The sequence below is a fragment of the Mauremys reevesii genome, linkage group 10, assembly GCF_016161935.1.
Source record: "Mauremys reevesii isolate NIE-2019 linkage group 10, ASM1616193v1, whole genome shotgun sequence".
Taxonomy (NCBI): Eukaryota; Metazoa; Chordata; order Testudines; family Geoemydidae; genus Mauremys; species Mauremys reevesii.
The window spans coordinates 24,661,529-24,682,158 of NC_052632.1; the positions used below are offsets into that span (position 1 = coordinate 24,661,529).

Below are 20,630 nucleotides of genomic sequence, written 5' to 3' on the forward strand. Positions count from 1 at the left end.
AATCTTCCTATGTGTAATGCTTCCATACCTAGTCATGCAATTAATGGTGAAAATTATCCATCCAAGTTATTTGAGTGCATCTTGGGGATGGGGGACGATTGTCACAGGTCTTCTCAATACATTAACAAATCTGAACTGACAACTAGGTGCTTCTTTAAGCTTCTTGACTTGAATTTGAATTCAATGAATCACAATTTCTTTATTAGAATAAATTTTTATTTACTGCTTCAGGATCTTTATTTGTGAATATTTTATATTTTAAAGTATGCAACAAATACTGCTACATTCAAATCTATACAGAATTACTGATATATCATTCCAAGTTTTACAAAACTGCATCTAGATTATCAGAATTTTGTATAAGTTACTTTATATTTACATGTAATACTCAGCATTAAAGACCAATTTAAAGAAGAATAAAACAAAGTGGGATTTTAAATATCCCTTAAGACCTATTACATGTGTTATATAATTTACATGTCTTTTTAGAGATGACCTACACTTTTGTTTTTGCATATTTAAAAGACAGTGACTGAATAAAAAATTGCTGGCCAAAGCTATGTACTGTAATTGCCTCGAGATCATATTGGTTAACAAAATGTTCAAATTAAAGCAAGCCAGGCATGTAACCCTATACATTTTTCAGAATTCTGTTTGATAATCATTTTAATGAGCACTTGCCAAAATAACCAGTGCTTACACTCATATCAAAATATCCACATGTACAAAACACATCAAGCTAAGTTTATAAGAAGAGCTGACCTACAATAAATTACACATTATTGGCTATGACTTTGGTTATACCGTATTAACAAATTTGGTTTCTAGACTAACAGAGAAGAAATAAAAAATATAAAAATGCAGCTATAGAAACTAGCATAACCTGTAAACATATTATAGGGCCAAATTCTGCTCCTGGATTCATATGCCCAATTCCCATTGATGTCAGTAAAGTTTGCACATATCAGATGGCTGAATTTGGCCCATAAAACCCTGTAAACATGTCCTTACTGTTTTGTTGTGCAAGACTGCAAGAATGGATAACAAAGGCATTTAACTGTCAGTTTTAGTTAATACTCTGTGGTATTCAGACAAATTCTGCTTTAAGATTTATTTTGTTGCAAAAGGCTGAACTGAAATATTATCCATTGTTAACATTTATCAAAAACGTAATGAAAACTCAAGAAATCAATGATAGCATATGAATTCAGACAAAAGAATATAATTTCTTATTACAATTCAGAAATATGCTACTTAAGTGTGTCTTACAAAAGTTCCTGGTTTTGTCAAACTGCATTTTAACAAAAGCAAGTTGAAACAGAATTCTTAAAAAAACCTTATATAAGTCAGTTAATATTCTGCAAGCTGACATGAGTAAGAAATGCAAATGCTTTCCAATGTTTTACCCAATATACTAAACAATAAGGTGCTTTGGGCAGATCTGTCGTAAACAGTCTGAAGCAGCACAGAATAGGATATTGCATTATACTGAATTTCCTCAAACCGTTTAATCATTTCAGTTACTCTTCAAAAGAGCAGCAATGTTTCAAATGTACATTTGCAAACACTGTTTCACAGTTTTACTTTCAGTAGTTTAATGTAGGACAATCTGGCAAATACTGTAGAAGAGGTAATTGTTGAAAGACATTTTACTCTTTGAGGCATTGGTGGGGTTAAGTTACCCACTATATATTTTGTGAGCACTAATAAAATACGTATTACTGAAAATGGCAAAATGTATTTAAGAGCGTTGGTGAATTTTTAACACTTATTTGTTTTACAAATTACACTATGAAAGTTCAATAGCCAAATAACTGAATGAACAGTAGGTTCCCTGGAAATATATGAATTGTTTGTAAACCCTTGAAAAGAAATTGCAGCACTGGAACAACATAGCATGTTGAATTCTGTGGCCTAATCAACCCCATCAAAACCCTGAGTATTTTCAATTGCTATGAGAAGTTTGTCCCATAAATCTTCAAATGACTCATATGGAGGCAAATCCAAGCGGTTAAAGCTGAAAAAAAGAAGAAAACTCTTAAGTTTTTTTGATCAAAGTTACTTCTCAACACATGAAAATCTACATAAGTGAAGAGAATATTTACCAGGTATGAGCTCTTGGCAGTTTTTCAGGGGTGCCCCACTGTTCAACCGTAAACAACTGTGGTCCATTTGAACCTACCGGAAGAAGTAGTAATACTTAGAGACTCACAGAATGGTTCTTTATGTTGATTAGCCCAGTTACCAAGTTGGGTGAATAGCACTATAAGAACTCACCATACAACTCAGCAAATCCATTCATAGGTACACGGGATGTGCCAGTGACAAATTGAAGTAATCTTATTCGCTTCTCAGAATCCATCATTAACACTGCCTGTACAGGGCAATTATATTTAAGAGACTTAGTTGAAAGAGTTCAATTTTTTTAATGTTACACTGGTTAGCAATTTTATGTGATACACTATTTACTTGTTTTTCCTACAGCTTAAGGGTAGCGTAATTCTTGTTATTTTCTATAATAAATACATCTTATTTCTCTGCATGCTTTTAAAAGCCATGACGTCTACATATTTTGGATGGATCTTTTTTCACCTTCAGTTATTTAAGTAGCACAGTAACAGTAGGGTTACTGGCTCAGAAGGCAGTTAAAATACTTCCCTCCCAGATTTGGCCCCTACTTCCTTTGAAGTTTGTTGATGTTATAAACAAGCAGACTCTTCAGTGTAATTACGCCAGATTAGCTACAGTGAATGTATTTAACCCCAGCAGCCTATGCAGCTTTTTGAATAGGATACATATCAATACTGTATTATATTCTTAAACATACATTTTTAGTTCTTATGTTCCCTGTTTGTAGCTTTAATGTACAAATATTTACTTTTTTCTATTAAACAAATGATACATCTGTACAGCTGATAAACAGTTTTAAAAATGTAGATTTTTGCATAAATAGTAAGTTGGAGCTTGTTACCTTCCAAAACCACTGTATAACTTGGTGATTTATGCTGTAGCCATTTTTATATTTTGTATATAGCTTCCAGTCAGCCACATCCACATCTCCCAGTCCACACATTAGTAACTACACAAATGAGAAATACCAAAATGTAAGTCAATGAAATATGGTTCCAACAGAATTTGTTTCCTGTTCTATGATACACTTACCTCTAGTTCATTTTCATCAAAAATTTTGATTAGATCTTGAGATATTAGTTCAAAAAACCCCTAAAATATAGAAAAAAATTCTGAAAACCAAGTTATATTTTAAACTGCCCCTTCCCACTCCATTAAGAGTTAGATCTCCACGTTCCAAGAGCTACAGACAAGGCATTATATTAAATACAGCACTGTTTTCAAAACACACCTGGGCCACAATTTTGGGTCTTGCTAAGCTGTACTTCATGCAGATCCTGAGACGTCAGGGTGCAAAGGTGGCTGTATGAAAACTTTCTGTTCCATCATTCCTGGAAACAGATTTGGCTTCCAATGCAAACTGAAACAGTTTCAGTGTTGTTCCAGCTACACTAGGCATGCTCATGCCGATATTACCACTTCTCTCCATTTTTATCCAACAATATTTGTCAAGTCCGTATATTCCTGGCTTCGGAAGCTGGCAAATAATTTCTCCCATTTCACGGAGGATACAATGAAGGATCTGGCAAGTTGCACAGAGGTGGTCCATTTCTGGCAGAGCCACAAATAGAACCCAAGTGTCTTACATGGGAGACCCAGAACCAGGAATAGAATCCAGGAATGTCAATTCTACTTCTGTTGAGTAAAAAGTTCGGCTCCCTTGTGCATATTCATTATGCTAGTCTAATTACATTAGATTTTTTTCCACAGGACTCCTGCTTCATTCAATTAACAGGATAGAATGCGCTCAGTCAATGAGACAGCTGTATAATATTTATGCCCAGTCAGTCAGTCTCATCCTTATTTACTGAAAATCATACCAACTTTGGCAGGGCTTTAAAATTTCCTCAGAGGGTACAGCGTGTTTTTCTGTTTTAAAAAGAGCAGGCCCAATCTGAGAAGACCAGCTCATTCACCATGTCCTCTCCCATTTATTACAGAGACTCATTCACAATCACAACATCCCTCTGGCAAGTATAGTAATTTCGTACACATGGAAAAGTACATGTATCTGCTTATTAGCCTATAATACTGTTTAGCAGCTGGAAAGTCAGGAAAGTCAACATCGTCTGACCAGCTAGCTCTTCATGGACCACCAATGGTTCACAAACCAGTTTGGGAACCACTGGACTAGTGATTTACAGAGTGTCATTTGTATAAAGGAGAAAAATAAGTTAAAGTCACTCAATTCCAGTAAACTTCATTTTATTTACACTTTTGTTACTTAATAAAGAATGATTTCAGAATTGGTAAAAAAAATAATTTGTATTGCAACTAGGATTGTTCAGGATCAGACAAGAAGTTAATTTTTAGGCATGTGAAGGGAGATGTATAATGAAAAAGCTGATAAGTGTTTTAACAATAATATCATTAAAATAATTCAGAGTTGAAATCATACATCAAATATCTGATCGCTCTGACTCTTTTACAGTCATAGCAACCTAGCCTATGGAGCTTGATGCTGTGTTCCAAAAGATTTTTCTTAATATTGGATAGGAAAGATTTAAAAAGGATACAATGTATTTAGAAATTAATACCTCTTTAAAGGCAGCCATCTGCTTCTGGACTCTACTCACAAATCTCCATTGAATTACAAGACTGTAAAATAAAATTGAATATTTGAAGTACAAACAATGCACATACCACGTCAAGACTAAAGCTTGCTTCAAGACTATCAGAAACTCAATGAAACAATACAAAGACCACCCTGTATTTAGAGAAACTGGAATGAGGTGAGGTATATTCCGCAGACTGTCCAACTACTTACTGAATATAGTCCCGCTTGTTCTTGTTGGTGACAACTATTTCTGATCCACCACTTTTTAGCTCATGTTGATGGGTCTAAAGAAGAAACATTCTTTTACACAAAGTATGTGCTCAACAGAATGCAAGTTTAAACATCAAGTATTTTTTTAGTTCAGTTAATTCTTCAAGAATCTGAAAACTATGACAGATAGCACCACTGTCTCATGACACCTGAATAAATGCCTTTTTTATGTTACGTATACATACACAATTCAGCGGTGCCAGATTGCAATGTAGCAGCTCAGTTATCTGACTCAAGTACAGTTAATCACGAAGTTTGCACACAAAGTTTTCAGTAATACTGTATATTTTTACTAACTTCACAATCTGCACTGAGCCAAACTTTTTCCCTCAAGATTTCTTAGAAAAACACCTACAAAACAGTTACAGCATTTTTGGTGAGCAGTGCACTGACACACATCTGCTATGTAATGGTTTATTACTACCAGAACCTCAGTATACAGCCTGAGTTTTCAGCCTGTTACACATCTAGATTTTTATTTTCCTGTCTTGCAATCTTAATTACTTTAAGGCCATGCACCCACAGAACCATAAAACCTACTAGTGTGCTTATATCTGGTTAACAATTGTAAATTGGGATTTCTGTGCAAGACCAGTGATAGATCCACATTACTTAAGTCTTGCACAGATTCCCTCCACTAAAAGTTTGTTCCACATTTTTGCTTGTGTAACTCAAAAAAGTATGTTCACACTTGTCAAGGGAACCTACTTTTAACAGTATTTTTAAAAAATATCTTTGTTCATTTCCAGGACTTCTAGAACCATCACAAGGATGCAGCTTTCATTAAGACTTAAGTGACAGGACATTTTAGAATGTTTATTTTAATCTGCAGAAGCAATCACCACAACAGCTGTATTTTAAAATGGTAGCTGGTGTTCAGTCAAAAGCTTTGCTGAAACAGCCATTTCCCAAGCATTTCTCAAATTACAACTACTTTAGCAAAACATTAAGTGAATATGTACCAGCCACAACAAGAAGCATGAGTGAACAGCTCAACACAATTCTGAAGAGAACGTGTATTTATCTTTTTAAGTATTGTACAGAGAAACCCACTCAGTTCCACTGTACAAATGTTTTACTTTATATAAAGTAGAATAGACAAAACATCAATATACAAACCTGTCCAAAGAGTTCTTCATCAACAATAAACCTGAGATCCAATTCTGTTGGATCATTTTCAAGAATCCATCTCAGAGAATTGTAATATTCACTATCCTAAAAATGAAAATATAAAAGACTTACTTGAAACAGACAGAGCATGTTCCATATTTATACCCAACCCAACTGAATAAAGATTGAGGTCTTCATTAAGCTCACTGTAAACAGAGTAACTACTTATATTTAAGCCCACAGAGACAAATCACTTCCTTCAACATTGAAGACAGAAGAATTACATTTGAGTACTTCAAAAGTGAGGCACAACTCATTGTTTTTTGGAAGGTGCACCTAATGGTGAAGTGATCCAAACAAGAGTGAAATTTCAAAACAAACGAGAAAAATTTGGTTAAAGAATAAAATATTTTTTATTCTGTTTTATGGGATACTCCCATCTTCCACATCTTTGCTGGAGCTGAGGAATCCCCCATTTTCTTTCATTCACTTTAACCAGTATCCTCACATGCCAAGAACAATGGATAGTACCTACTCCCTCCCTTTGCCAATTTCAGTGCCATTCCTTTTCCATCAGCAGGATGGGGCATTGCCCACCACAAGTTACTCCCTCCCAATAAAGGCGGGTACTCTTGTTTAAAGTACTAATCATGATGGGCATGGGGTGAAGGATTAGATAAACTCTAGTACTTCATCAAGGCACTAGATCAATTCATGTATAATTGTATTCTCTAAAATATGAGTATGTCTGGGCTACTGCTTTGATTCTCCAGTCTTCAAGCAGGTGCTCCTGCTGCAGTAGAACTTTTCAAACCTCTTGCAAAATAATATGAATCTTCAAGTTTGCTATGTGAGCTAAAAAAATCTGGAAAGAGCAGATCAAGCCTGAGAATGTTAGATACTGCAGTCAGTATTTGGTCACTAGTCTTTCATTCTCAAAATATCAAACTCTGGAAGTTAGGCAGAACACACTTTATTAGATATTAAGCTATAGAATGGTTACTTATTTTACAGTGACTGTGGTTCAAGATTTGTCGTCTCCACAGATTCCACTCTTGATAAGCACATAGCCCATGAGAGTGAGATCAGATTCTTTTGAACAGAAGAGTCCAGGGGGTTGCCTGGGACCTAAGTACCTTCTCACTCACTGTAGATGAGGGCATAAAGGGTGTGGCAGCTGCAACCCTCACTCATTTACATCACCAATAAGAATCCAATAGGAGCAAGACTCCAATCAGTGGGGAAGGAGGACAAGTCATGGAATCTGGGTGGACACTGCATCTCAAGGAACCATAGTTATTGTAAGGTAAATAACAGTTCTCTCTCATTCTCTGAAAGACTGTCTACGGATTCCACTGTTGGCAAGTAACAGGCAATTGCCCCAGCACTACATGGGGAAGTGGAGGCCTACTTATAGACCGTAGAACAGCCTTACTAAAACCAGCATCTGAAACCAGCTTGGATGGGTGGTTTGGTAATGACCTCCCATAGCCTCTCAATGAAAGGAGAATCTGGTCCCAGTCCCACAGAAAGGTCTTGGTACCACGTACGGTAGTGGTGCTGACCTAGACAGTAGGTAGTCTATGCTGAGGAAAGGGGTCTTAGTATGGGAGTGCTCAATGCCATGACTCCCAGTGCCTATGTGGATTGTGCTGGCAACGTTGGTACCACTATATTTGGCACCAAGACAGTCTTCTTAGAGATTTCGGCGTCAAAGTTCTTGGAATAGGAAAGGACAGCTAATGTCAATTTGGATTTGCATGCCAAGGGACTGGTATGGGACTCCACCTTAAAACTTCTGGAGGATGGAGCCTTAGGAGAGGCTCTCTGTCACCAGCTCAGGAGGAGGGGGTGGGACTCAGAGACTGCTGTGATCCTGGCAGTGGGCATAGGTACAGACCCAAGAGACACTGCTATTCAAAAGAATCCAATTTCACATGCATGAGGTGCATGCGCACCAAGAATGGAATCTGTGTAGACGAACACTCAGAGAAGAAACAGACGTTAAAGTTTAAAATAGAAGTCCTGAAATATCTTCAGTGCTGATATAACATAAGATTGTGTACAAAACATCTTATCACAATGTTGACACCTTACATTTTAGACTTCCCTGGAGTATTCTTCTCTCCTATATTGCTAGGCATAACTATAAAGGGTCTGAGAACGTAAAGCATTCAGAGCATGCCATAGTGCAAAAAAAAGATGGAATCCCATAAAGGGTGAAATTTTAAGGCAAGACCTTTGTTACTGTCGGAAGATTCCATACAAGATACTGCCAATGGTCTATTTATATTACTATTCTGTGTATATTAACTGTATATATTACAGAAAAGAACAGTAACACTGAATAGTGTATTCTAAACAGAATACTCTAAAACAACTGTTCTAGATGGGGCCCATGAACAATCCAGATGCTGTTACTGGAAAAATATTTTCCATAATGTGGCATCTAGTTCCCAAAGATGGAACCCAAAGGGGTGAAAATTTAATGTAAGACCTTTATTACTATGGGAACAAAAACTGTAATAAAAGACAACACTTTGCATTTATGACATTTATTCTAAGGATCTCAAAATACTTCGTATTAATTAAGCTACCCAATATCCTGGTGTGGAAGGTATATACTGCTTTTGATAATCATGCGGCAGAAAATTAGTAGTGAACTAGGAATAAGACAGGAAACCCAACTCTTGGTCCTCTGTGATAAGACATTAAACCACATTGCTGTCCTAGAAATAATTTAAGTGAACATCACAGATGGTTTAGAGTAAAGTTTTCAAGTGAACTAAAATGACTTAGTAGCCTAAGTCCCAGTGACTTTTTGTGGGCCTCAGGCTTCTAAGCCACTTCAACATCTATGAAAATTTTACCCGTATTTTGTTTTAAAAAGCAAGGAGCTAAGGATTCAAAGTGTACGTTTGTATTTAGTATTCAAAAACTTTTAGTGTAAAGATTAAAACTTAACATGCATGATGGCAGCAGAATTTACATACCACAGATTCCATATCATGAAGTGTTATTGGTTTTTGAAGCATCATCTTGTAAAAAGGTCGAATAAAAAAGCCTCGAAAGAGTAAAAAGAGTATTCAAGTTAGAGAAATCAAATTAAAAAACACAATATTGATGTGCATACTGTATTATGCAGAATAAATACTAACCATCCAGCAACTTGCCATGGTAAACGGCCATTCCAGCTACACGTCCTATAAACTTGAAGTATGAGAGATGATCTTCATTGCACAATCCAGAGTTTGGATTGATCTGCAGAGTGTAGTTATCTCTAAGAAGAAGAAAACACCACTTGCAAAATTTTGCATGAACAATTACCACAGCTAATGATTTGAAAGAAATCATAGTATCGCTCATAAAAACACGTGGTTTATAGAGTTACTAGTTTAATATTAAAGCATGTTAAGTGCAGGCAACTGTAAATTTAGTAGGACTGAAGTTTCGAAACACCGACAGAAACCATCAGTGAAGTCTTGGCATTCACCCAAGAGTTCTGAAAGAACTCAAATGTGAAGTTGCGGAACTATTAACTAAGGTTTGTAACCTGTCCTTTAAATCGGCTTCGGTACCCAATGACTGGAAGTTAGCTAATGTAACGCCAATATTTAAAAAGGGCTCTAGGGGTGATCCCGGCAATTACAGACCGGTAAGTCTAACGTCGGTACCGGGCAAATTAGTTGAAACAATAGTAAAGAATAAAATTGTCAGAAACATAGAAAAACAAACTCTTGAGCAATAGTCAACATGGTTTCTGTAAAGGGAAACCGTGTCTTACTAATCTATTAGAGTTCTTTGAAGGGGTCAAACATGTGGACAAGGGGGATCCGGTGGACATAGTGTACTTAGATTTCCAGAAAGCCTTTGACAAGGTCCCTCACCAAAGGCTCTTACGTAAATTAAAGCTGTCATGGGATAAAAGGGAAGGTCCTTTCATGAATTGAGAACTGGTTAAAGGACAGGGAACAAAGGGTAGGAATTAATGGTAAATTCTCAGAATGGAGAGGGGTAACTAGTGGTGTTTCCCAAGGGTCAGTCCTCGGACCAATCCTATTCAATTTATTCATAAATGATCTGGAGAAAGGGGTAAACAGTGAGGTGGCAAAGTTTGCAGATGATACTAAACTACTCAAGATAATTAAGACCAAAGCAGATTGTGAAGAACTTCAGAAAGATCTCACAAAACTAAGTGATTGGGCAACAAAATGGCAAATGAAATTTAATGTGGATAAATGTAAAGTAATGCACATTGGAAAAAATAACCCCAACTATACATACAACATGATAGGGGCTAATTTAGCTACAACGAGTCAGGAAAAAGATCTTGGCATCATCGTGGATAGTTCTCTGAAGATGTCCACGCAGTGTGCAGAGGCAGTCAAAAAGGCAAACAGGATGTTAGGAATCATTAAAAAGGGGATAGAGAATAAGACTGAGAATATATTATTGCCCTTATTCAAATCCATGGTACGCCCACATCTCGAATACTGCGTACAGATGTAGTCTCCTCACCTCAAAAAAGATATTCTAGCACTAGAAAAGGTTCAGAAAAGGGCAACTAAAATGATTAGGGGTTTAGAGAGGGTCCCCTACGAGGAAAGATTAAAGAGGCTAGGACTCTTCAGCTTGGAAAAGAGAAGACTAAGGGGGGACAGGATAGAGGTATATAAAATCATGAGTGATGTTGAGAAAGTGGATAAGGAAAAGTTATTTACTTATTCCCATAATACAAGAACTAGGGGTCACCAAATGAAATTAATAGGCAGCAGGTTTAAAACAAATAAAAGGAAGTTCTTCTTCACGCAGCGCACAGTCAGCTTGTGGAACTCCTTACCTGAGGAGGTTGTGAAGGCTAGGACTATAACAACGTTTAAAAGGGGACTGGATAAATTCATGGTGGCTAAGTCCATAAATGGCTATTAGCCAGGATGGGTAAGAATGGTGTCCCTAGCCTCTGTTTGTCAGAGGATGGAGATGGATGGCAGGAGAGAGATCACTTGATCATTGCCTGTTAGGTTCACTCCCTCTGGGGCACCTGGCATTGGCCACTGTCGGTAGACAGGCCGTACCGGGTCAGACCAAAGGTCCATCTAGCCCAGTATCTTTCTTATGTTCTTAAGTCATTGCCCCACTGAAGAAAACGGTAAAACTATTTTAATGGGATCAGGGTTTCACCCTGTGTGTTTTGTTTGTTACCGTTAAATCCCTCTTGTTTTACAAATTTGTTCAGTCATTTCTGTAAAGTGAGAATGGACACAAAACATTTCTTCTTGAATTAATGCATCGTGTTTGTTCTAAATATATAGCCAATCATGAATGTTATAAAAAATTATAGGAACAGAGACATTGGCTGCAAACTGACACTTGTCTGTACAGAGACTATGAAGGTTCCTTTCAGACTAACAGCAAAATATAGGACTATGGTTTCTGGGACGGCACAATATTCTCTTGCTGAGCCAACAGTAGTATATACCAAAACTTCCTTAAAATTATAACAACATTTGCAGCATTTAAGTTCATGTTGAAGATTAAACTGAAGCTACTTTCCCCAACCTGTATTTTCCTTTTTACTTACGTGGCAGAATATTCAAACAATCCATAATAGGGATTAAACATTTCTTTAGAGAGAAGGAAGAACCATTCTCTGGCCACTCCTCCATAATCTAAGCCTTTTTCTCCATCAAACTCAATCCAGAGTCTTGCTTTAAGGAAATCTGCTCTCTTTACAGCTATAATTCTTCTGTAAGAATCTTCAAGGATTGTTGTACGGTGAAGTTTCATTTCAAATCTGTTTGGAATATCACTCTGAAAAGGAATAGGAAAAATAGGAGAACTGAATAATCAACACTGCACTTGGTTGTGCAAAATTCAATAAGGAAAAGTCAAAAGATGCCACTTTATTTCAATAGTATGTTCTGTGGATATGCAACGTAACATGGTTGAAAAAAATGGCTATTTTGAGAAGATTTGACCAGCATGGAGAGATCTGTACACCAAGTTCTACTCCCCATTAAGGAAGTTGTATGTTAAAATAAATGTTTACTGTGATTGAGCATCTGCTTTGTTGTTGAAAGCATATCCAAGTGTATAATGCTTTAATACTGTGCAATAATTACATCATGCATTTAGACTACCCTCAAACATTTTAATTTCATCTGCTTTCATAAAGCATTTTGCTCACAGGCTTTTTCTATTAATTATTCCAATTTCTAGTCCACTGCCCCTAAGATCTTCCTCTCCTTTTGCATATGGCATGCAGGCCCATATTATTACATAAATAATCAAGTTTGTTTGTGGTGATTAATAAGACTACCAGTGAACATTTTATTTCATTCTTAAGGAATATGATTGTCACAAACAGATACGATTCTGTTGCATGGCTGAGCTCACTATCACTTCCCAGATTAGGACCATGCTGTATAAAATGCAGTTTGGGCTTGCTAGACCAGGTGCAGATAACAGAATGAAGTGTAGCTCATGTAGAATTTCTTCAAGTTGCTTTTCTGTTCAGAAAACAAGCTTGAAAGGTTAGGGAAGTTATTTTGTTTTCACAAGTGAAGTACATGTCTAACCTAAATTTTTCATACTGATAGAAAAAACATGTTCTGGTTGGCCAATCTGCATACGTTCTTTAATATTATTTGCATGTCAGCTTGTTCTTGCCACTCATTTTTGCTTCATGCTCATAATCCATACAATATTTTTGCTTTGAACGTGTGTAACTTTGGTCTTGTGGTAAATATGAGATTTTAAGGCCAGAAACGACCATTATGATCTTCTAGTCTGTCTCCTGAATAATAGTGGTCATGGAGTCACTCCCAATAATTTCTGCTATCAAGCCCATAACTTCTGTTTGAGCTGCACAATATCTTTTAGACAGACATCCAACCTTGATTTAAAATAAATAGTGGAGAATCCACCATATCCCTAGGTAAGTTGCTCCAATGGTTAGTTACCCTCATAGTTTAAAAAAAGTGCCTTCCCCCTAGTCTGAGCTGTTTAGTTGCATCTTCCAACCACTGGATATCATTATGCCTTTTTGTGCTAAACAATTATCTACTATTAGAAATCTCTTCTTGGTGTCATAAGGAATACAGGTAATATGCCTAGTATGGCTATCAAACCAAGTGCCCTGACGCCAGATGGCACCCTAGCACCAAATTTTCACTTTATGTTTTTTCAGTTTTCAACAGATCACATACAATAAGTTCAGTCATTTTCAATGCAGTCCCTACCTTAAGGCTTGTCTACACATTGTGGTAAAGTGCACTAGAGGGATGTGAATTTTAAAATGCACCAAAATGTTGCACACTAACTGGCCCATGTAGTCCCTGATGGTACAAACTAAAAGTTCTCAAGTGCACGTTAACATATCCCGGTATCAACATTCCTTTAGTCCATATTGCTGAACTGTGTGGACAAGCCCTTAATCCACATTTACAAAGATGAAGCAGGTAGGGATGGGGGAGATCATGACCACCAGGGAGCTGGTTATGGCTCCTTGATTCTCAGAGAGACTCTATACTACCCGGACTTCCTGCATTGGTTATAATAGCCTCAGGAATGCTCTTAGGTTAGTTGAGAGTTATCAGAACACAGCCTGTTCCAGCCATACTTCCTCCTCCCCCCCTCCCCGACATGCTCTTTATACTAGTGTCAAGAGGGAGAGGTCAAGCACATTGGGTTTATGCCATCTGAAAGCTCCCGATGGGGAAAACTGTCAGCTGCCTGATCTGGCTGCTTTCCAGCCCTCATATGTTGCTCTTGCAATGGAGTAAGCATTGGAAAATCTGGCCTATTGAGTTTACATTGAAAGAGGTTTCTCACGGTTTTGTAAGGTATTAGTAGATCACTAACCTGCTTCTTCAACTTCTTTCTGAAGAATTCATACTTTCGTTTGTAATCCCTGGAATAAGGCACAGCCTTTGAACAAACAAGTAAAAAGTACTGAAATCAGATACTTCATTACTTAAAAAAAAATTAATATTTTAAAACTGAAATCCTGTCTGAAATTGTAATTTGCAATTAGTATTGCTGACAGTTTTATCTGTCATATTAAGTACCAAAGCTAGGAAGTTAGTTTCCTTTTGGAACAGAAATTTCTTTTAAAGAAAAAACGTTTCGTTTTCTGCAAGCTTATGTTAAGTCAAAGATTAAATTCGTTTTATTTTGCACAGCACAGCTAAATATCACACAAACAGAGTTGACCAGTAACTTCAAAAATATTGCTCTCTATTGAGGAAATTATCTGCTTTTCACATGGACTCAATGTTTCTTCATTTAAAGATTATTTCTAAGGGATAACAGATCTAGAAATACAGATATTTCATTTTCAGATATGCCTTCTCAAGTCTGTTACGTTCAAGCACTACAGAAATCAGGCATTTGAGACTGAATATTTGAGAATAGTGGTAAAATTTCATTTAACTTCTATTAATTTTTTTTCAAAAATATAAAAATCTCTATAAAAAGTCTTACTGGTCCAGTTATTGCTACGTTCTGCAATCGAGGATCTTCCCATTGTGTTTTTTTTGTATCTGCAAGACATTTTTTAAGTTAGTGTCACCAATTTAGATCTGATTCAGTAATGAATTACATAACTTACAAGGAGATACTATATTGTACATACTATGGTTTATGTAGAATATTCTTCCATCTGTGTGAGTTCTCTCTTCCCATCCTGGCTATAAGAAGAGTAATCTTTTAATACTAATTCTTCTATATCCTGTCTACAACAAATGCTAACAATTTTAATCAAGATAGTAAGTGAATTGCAGTATTTGTATATTATATCAAGTTACAATTACGGAAGTCTCAGCAATGTGATTCAAAATTTGAGTGTTGGCTATATACTTTATATTAAATATATTAAAAGTGTATCATAATTTTGCACTAACCTTAGAGATAGCTAGTTTAAATATTTAAATTAGATCAGCCTCAGAACAAAAACACAAAATTTCACTTACTGGCAAGGGGCCTAAATCTACAGGATCTAGAGATGTCTTTTTCCTCAGATGAGCTGGAATTTTCAATCTTGGATCTTCCTTTGAAAACATAATAAAACACTTCTTAACAGAGAGAAAAGGATTAATGCTACTTTACAAAATCAGGAAAAGATTAATGACCAAGACAGACTACCCTTACTCAGAGCTAGACAATTAATACACGTTCCCCAGCCAAAACTAGAGTCATAGGAATTTTCAGTTTTCCAATTCCTTATGGTCACCTTTAAGTTTCCAGGCTTATCTAAATTCTCATTTTATTAGCAACAATATTCATTAATCCAATTTAGTTTAAGAGCAGTTGAATCACGTTAACCATTCCACAAAATGTCTTTGGAACACTTTGATTCTCGGAGTGAAATTTTTCCGCAACCAAGAAGAGACTACTCTTCATTTTGAATCTACTACCTAAACCTGAATGTTTCTCTCCCACCTGAAAAGAGCCCTAACTCGCTGTTTGGAAAGGTTTGGATCTTCAAATATTTAAACTATTCACTAAGACCATCTGTACTCAGGCTGTAGTTTTAAAAATTCATGGATACCCTACACAACCTGAATTATATACATGAGGTATGTTCACGGTAGTAAGATTTACAGCTGTGCACATTAGCTACACCACACTAACTCCTCATGTGGACAGTCTTACTGAGCAGTAAGAATGCCTTTGTGCACGTTAACTTAATGCACTTTGAAAGTGTATTAGCTAAACCACTCTTAGGTCGATCTAAGGACCTGCCGTAAGTTACGCAACTCCAGCTATGTGAATAACACAGCTGGAGTCGATGTAGCTTAGGTAGATGTACTGTGGTGTCTACACCGGGCTGGGTCGACGGGAGAAACTCTCCCGTCCACTTACCTTATACTTCTTGTTCCGGTGGAATACAGGAGTCAATGGGAGAGCGATTGGCGGTCGATTCAGCAGGTCTTCACTAGAGCCACTACATCGACCCCCGGTGGATCGATTGCCGCAGCACTGATCCACAGTAAGTGTAGACATGCCCTTAGTACACAGTAAGAGTATCTACATGGGAAGTTAGTGTAGCGAGTGTGCTTTAAATTTACACTCTAGCTCACGGAGTGTTAGCTTGCCCACGTAGACAAGCCTGAAGTTTACCAAGGTGTTTTCCACTAACAGCACATGCCTGCAACAACCTCCATCAGTCTTACAGAACTGCTGTAGGACAGTCATCTGCCAAAATATAGGGGTTTCACAGCTGCAAGACAGATTGCTTCACCAGTCAATTTCTTCTTTGTATGTGTGTTCAAGTACATACATCAGCCTTGATTACCAAGGGGGTGGAAGCTCGCTGTGAATGGAAGGATACAAGAGGGGGAGCTACTGAAACTTGGTTGGGGGCAGCTGGTGGGGGAAGAAGAGGAACAGTTAGCTCCCAGCTAGGAAGAGGTATTCCCAGCAGTTCCTATTGTCATTCCTACAGCAGTTCTTTGGTGTACTGTGGTTCCCCACCCCTTCAGGCAGCTGGTGCGCTATGTGTTGATGCCCCATTACTCCCATCTAGCCCTGATGGCTGGCCACATGCTCCTGCCCCTCCTTCGGGCTGGGTGTCTCCATTGGGAACCATGATGGCTGGAAGGAGGGGAGAGGAGAGTTGCTCCTACCCACTCTGTGGCAGCCAGCCTGATCTTGTGCACTGCAGCAGGAGCTCCTCCCTCTGGATCCCTCTCACTTCCACCTTCTTGTGTGTGGAAACAGAGTTCTGCTCTTGACTCCATGAGATATTGTGGAGGCAGAAAACATTAGGGGGACAGAAACATACACAGTTAGCCTTCTCCAATATTTCCACTGCAGTGGCGCTAGCCCCTTCCTGTCCCCTGATTTCGCCATCCCTGATATGTCCTACAGAGCCCTCTCACCTCTTTGCTGATCCAATGATAGAAGTTGACAGTATACCACCTTTTGCATGAGGTAGTAAGATAAATACTACGAATAGGATACTGGCACAAGCACTAGTTTGACTCACACAACTAACATTAAATCTACAATAGGATAACCCTACTTTGAAAAAAGATGTGTGATGAAATCCTGGCCCCCGTTAAGTCAATGGGCATTTTGCAACTGACTATAACGGGGCCAGGATTTGACTTTAAGCAATTACTTTTGAATTGAAAGCAAGTTACCCATGTAGTAGTTTTGGTATTGTGGTCAATAAAGAATGGTCTCCCATTTGGTGCATGTCGGACTTCCCAGCCTTTAGGGAGAAATCCTTGCTCTACTTCAGGTTGTTGATTAGAAGACTGTTCTGATGAATCACTTGATGTTTGCGGTTGACGTCCTGTAGGAGCACTTTGGACAATTGATAGTTGACTTGTTTCTATTGTAGTCTATCATTATATTAGATAAGAAAAATAAAGTTATGTACATTTTGGACTGAACACAAAGCCAGTGTAATGTAAACAATTCATGTTAAAGCTGAAAATATCAAGGGCTTTTGGAGATGTGAATGGAGTGGTCCTAATACGTTTACTGTAAAGATACACCTTCATACCCAGGCAAGTTAAATATAGTTACTCTGAGGTTTTCCATTATTTTTGTTATTCCAGAGAGTGTTCCTCAACCCTTTTGTTACTCAAACGTACTTTGTTAAAATAAGCTTCTCCCAAATAATTCTCTCCTGTTACTAAACTCTCCATGTAATTCACTCAATACTCAATTCAATCTGACAACATAATCAAGTAATTGACTGATGATCTCATTGCAGGCATGTCAAAATTAGATAAAAATGCCAATGGCACATTTAAACCCTCAAATGAACATAGTGAATTCCTATTAAAATAAACTACTTTTGTTCCCCTGTTGTTCCCAGTGACAGAGTCCCTCTTACTCTCACAAGAGATGCAGTATTATCTCTGAAGCAGTATGTTTCCATACGACAATCAACACTGTAACAGAGTATTTACACTATTTCCAATGAGAAATTTAAGATATACAATGCCTTTGCTTAGAACAGAAAGAGTGTTGAAAGTGTACTCCAAATCTAGCTCCAAATGCAACTTTATATTATCAGTTTACGTTTAATTGCTGTAGTTGTACTGAGGCTGACTCTCTTCAAGTTGTCAGGAGGGGGAGCAGTGTACTCTAAATTGGTCTTTCATGTATCATGTTATGTAGACTGGGACTCCCTTCCCATTGGTAGGTAAGAAAGCTATTTTAAAACCTTGGAGATCAACATACTTCTTCCTATTGCAGTACCTGTATCTTTGATTGGTGGCGACTTTTTCATAAGGTTACTACTACACATTACACAGATTTGCTCAAACCAAGTATCAGCAAAACTGAGTGATAGCCACTGATTAAGGTCTCAAAGTTTACTGCAGTCTTAAAGGCCTTACAATACTAAGATGTTTCAGGGCATGATTGCCTGGCTCATTTATACATCTTGTATTGCTTAATGCACGAGGTTCTATACATTAAAATGCATTTGATAAATGTGGACATTTACATAAAAACAGAATAGTTTGCAGTACAGTCAGATATTCAGATTCTCCATGTAAAAATTTAAGGCAATAAGAATTTCCTTAAAAAGTTCTTGAAGCAGGACTAGAGGAGAGTTGAGGAAAAAAGGGTGGTTCTGGAGTTTTGAAAAAAAGAACATGTGCAATACAGCAATAATAAAGTATCAGAGGGGTAGCCATGTTAGTCTGGATCTGTAAAAGCAGCAAAGAGTCCTGTGGCACCTTATAGACTAACAGACGATTGGAGCATGAGTTTCGTGAGTAAATACTCACTTCGTCGGATGCATGCATGTATTCACCCACGAAAGCTCATGCTCCAGTACGTCTGTTAGTCTATAAAGGTGCCACAGGACTCTCTGCAGCAATAATAAAGAGGACTGGTTTAACATATGAAAAATACCAGCCCCCTCCCCTCACATATTGACCACTAGTCTTTAACATGGTTTACATATTTCAGACTTTGGTTTCACTGAATGGGTCTCTAGACAAGTTCCATCATTGTGTAGTGTATTAAAAAAGATTATTTGATTTGTAGTAGCTATTCAGTATCTTTTCATTCCAGGATATATGAATGAAACAATGGAAAGAACTCAAAAATACCTGCACAACAGGTTTTACCCAGGTAGTCGTTCTGGAATTGTGATCTATATAATATGATCTTCCTTTTTCATCTTGCCTTTCTTCCCAACCTGGAGGTAATCCAGATGAAGTAGGGAGTAACTAAAATTAAAGAGGAAAATATTACTGTAGGAAATTACTGACTAGCAAATAAGCTTCATCCATCAGATTTCCCCAAATCAGAAGTCATACAGAGAAAGTTTTTAGTTGTTTAAATAGTGGGTAAAACACAGTAAAGATGTTTAAATCCATATTGGATAACACGAAACCATAGAAGCCAACCACATCCTTTTCACTCAAAACAACCATCTGAGTTGATGGAAAATATGTTTAAAAAAATCTCTTTTGGTTTGGCTGTTTTAGCCTAGAATTTATGGCTGTTAAGTTACTACGAATCTGCAATGGAGTATGGGAGCACAACGCAAAAATGCTAGAATTGTATTGTTGATAAAGCAAGATGATTTAACTTAAAAAAACAAAAAACAAAAAAAACCCAACCCTTACATCTACACGTTAAAGTTCTTCCCTCCTCCAGGCTACAACCATACATTAAATCCATCATTAAACTAAAAATGTGAACTTGGAAGATGGAAGCCTTATGTTGGGACTCCAGTCTTGCAAGACCCACAAACTGATTTTGTCAGGATAGCTGCCAGAAGCTGAAGGCCAAATCTCACCTGCATTTCAATACTTTACCCATGGTAAAAAAATTCTTTCACAAGTAGTGAATTTTCAGATTCCTATGCTCTACAAAATCGTGTGTTTTTTGGAATATAACCTACCACAGGAAGTGCAGGCTGTTCCTCAACTCTGTATGTTTGCAGGCTACCTCTTCTGCTGGAATGGTTCTTGAAATTATGAAAGAGAACTGTAAATCACTTACGATTGTTGCTTTTTTGATGTTACCGAGCAATGCAACGATAATGCAACCAAGCAAATATTGAGTTTTCATTCAAGATGCCTCATTTTTTCAGCAAAACAATGTTTATTTAAAATATTGTAAGAGGTATTAACCATCTGCTCATGGAGTCTATTACTACTTGCACTTCTGTTTAGAATCTAGTGAAGCTAATGCCATTTGCAACAGACTATGAATTGATATACAGGCATTAAGATACTAGAATTGTTACCACTCAGTCACATTAAATATTTAATTTATAAAATACAGCTGAGCCTGAGGACACAGCTATTACAGAATTGCTATTGTGTCCTGTAACTAGACTCATGCTTCTGACATGTTAGGGATCCCAAAATTTACCACCAGACACCTATTAGGTAGAGGAGTAAAACTACTGTAAATAAACATTCATTAGCCCATTCGTTTATAAGCCGACCCCCGAAAATGGATAGGTAAAAATAGCAAAAAACTGCATGACCCTTTCATAAGCCGACCCTATATTTCAGGGGTTGGAAAACTTTGGCTCCCAGCCCATCAGGGTAAGCCGCTGGGGGTTGGGACGTTT

General features: G+C 37.3%; 1 protein-coding gene across 6 annotated transcripts in view; it reads right to left on the bottom strand.

Moving 5' to 3' along the window:
- Positions 1–204: 204 nt before the first annotated feature.
- The window catches only part of NEDD4 (NEDD4 E3 ubiquitin protein ligase), a 105,398-nt gene continuing 84,972 nt past the window's right edge, over positions 205–20,630 (bottom strand). For 4 of the 6 annotated variants that reach the window (XM_039490107.1, XM_039490106.1, XM_039490104.1 and 1 more), the window contains 18 exons: positions 19,950–20,015; positions 19,150–19,269; positions 17,215–17,418; positions 15,040–15,117; positions 14,703–14,757; positions 14,552–14,610; positions 13,931–13,996; positions 11,649–11,878; positions 9,226–9,347; positions 9,061–9,131; positions 6,077–6,172; positions 4,898–4,971; positions 4,668–4,728; positions 3,163–3,222; positions 2,972–3,079; positions 2,278–2,374; positions 2,106–2,178; positions 206–2,017 (listed from right to left, as the gene is read on the bottom strand). In XM_039490107.1, coding sequence (XP_039346041.1) covers positions 1,915–2,017; positions 2,106–2,178; positions 2,278–2,374; positions 2,972–3,079; positions 3,163–3,222; positions 4,668–4,728; positions 4,898–4,971; positions 6,077–6,172; positions 9,061–9,131; positions 9,226–9,347; positions 11,649–11,878; positions 13,931–13,996; positions 14,552–14,610; positions 14,703–14,757; positions 15,040–15,117; positions 17,215–17,418; positions 19,150–19,269; positions 19,950–20,015 — 1,743 coding nt within the window. In that variant the 3' untranslated portion in view covers positions 206–1,914. Of the gene's footprint in view, positions 2,018–2,105; positions 2,179–2,277; positions 2,375–2,971; positions 3,080–3,162; positions 3,223–4,667; positions 4,729–4,897; positions 4,972–6,076; positions 6,173–9,060; positions 9,132–9,225; positions 9,348–11,648; positions 11,879–13,930; positions 13,997–14,551; positions 14,611–14,702; positions 14,758–15,039; positions 15,118–17,214; positions 17,419–19,149; positions 19,270–19,949; positions 20,016–20,630 lie in introns of all 6 variants that reach the window. The other 2 variants (XM_039490105.1, XM_039490108.1) reach the window with 2 other exon arrangements.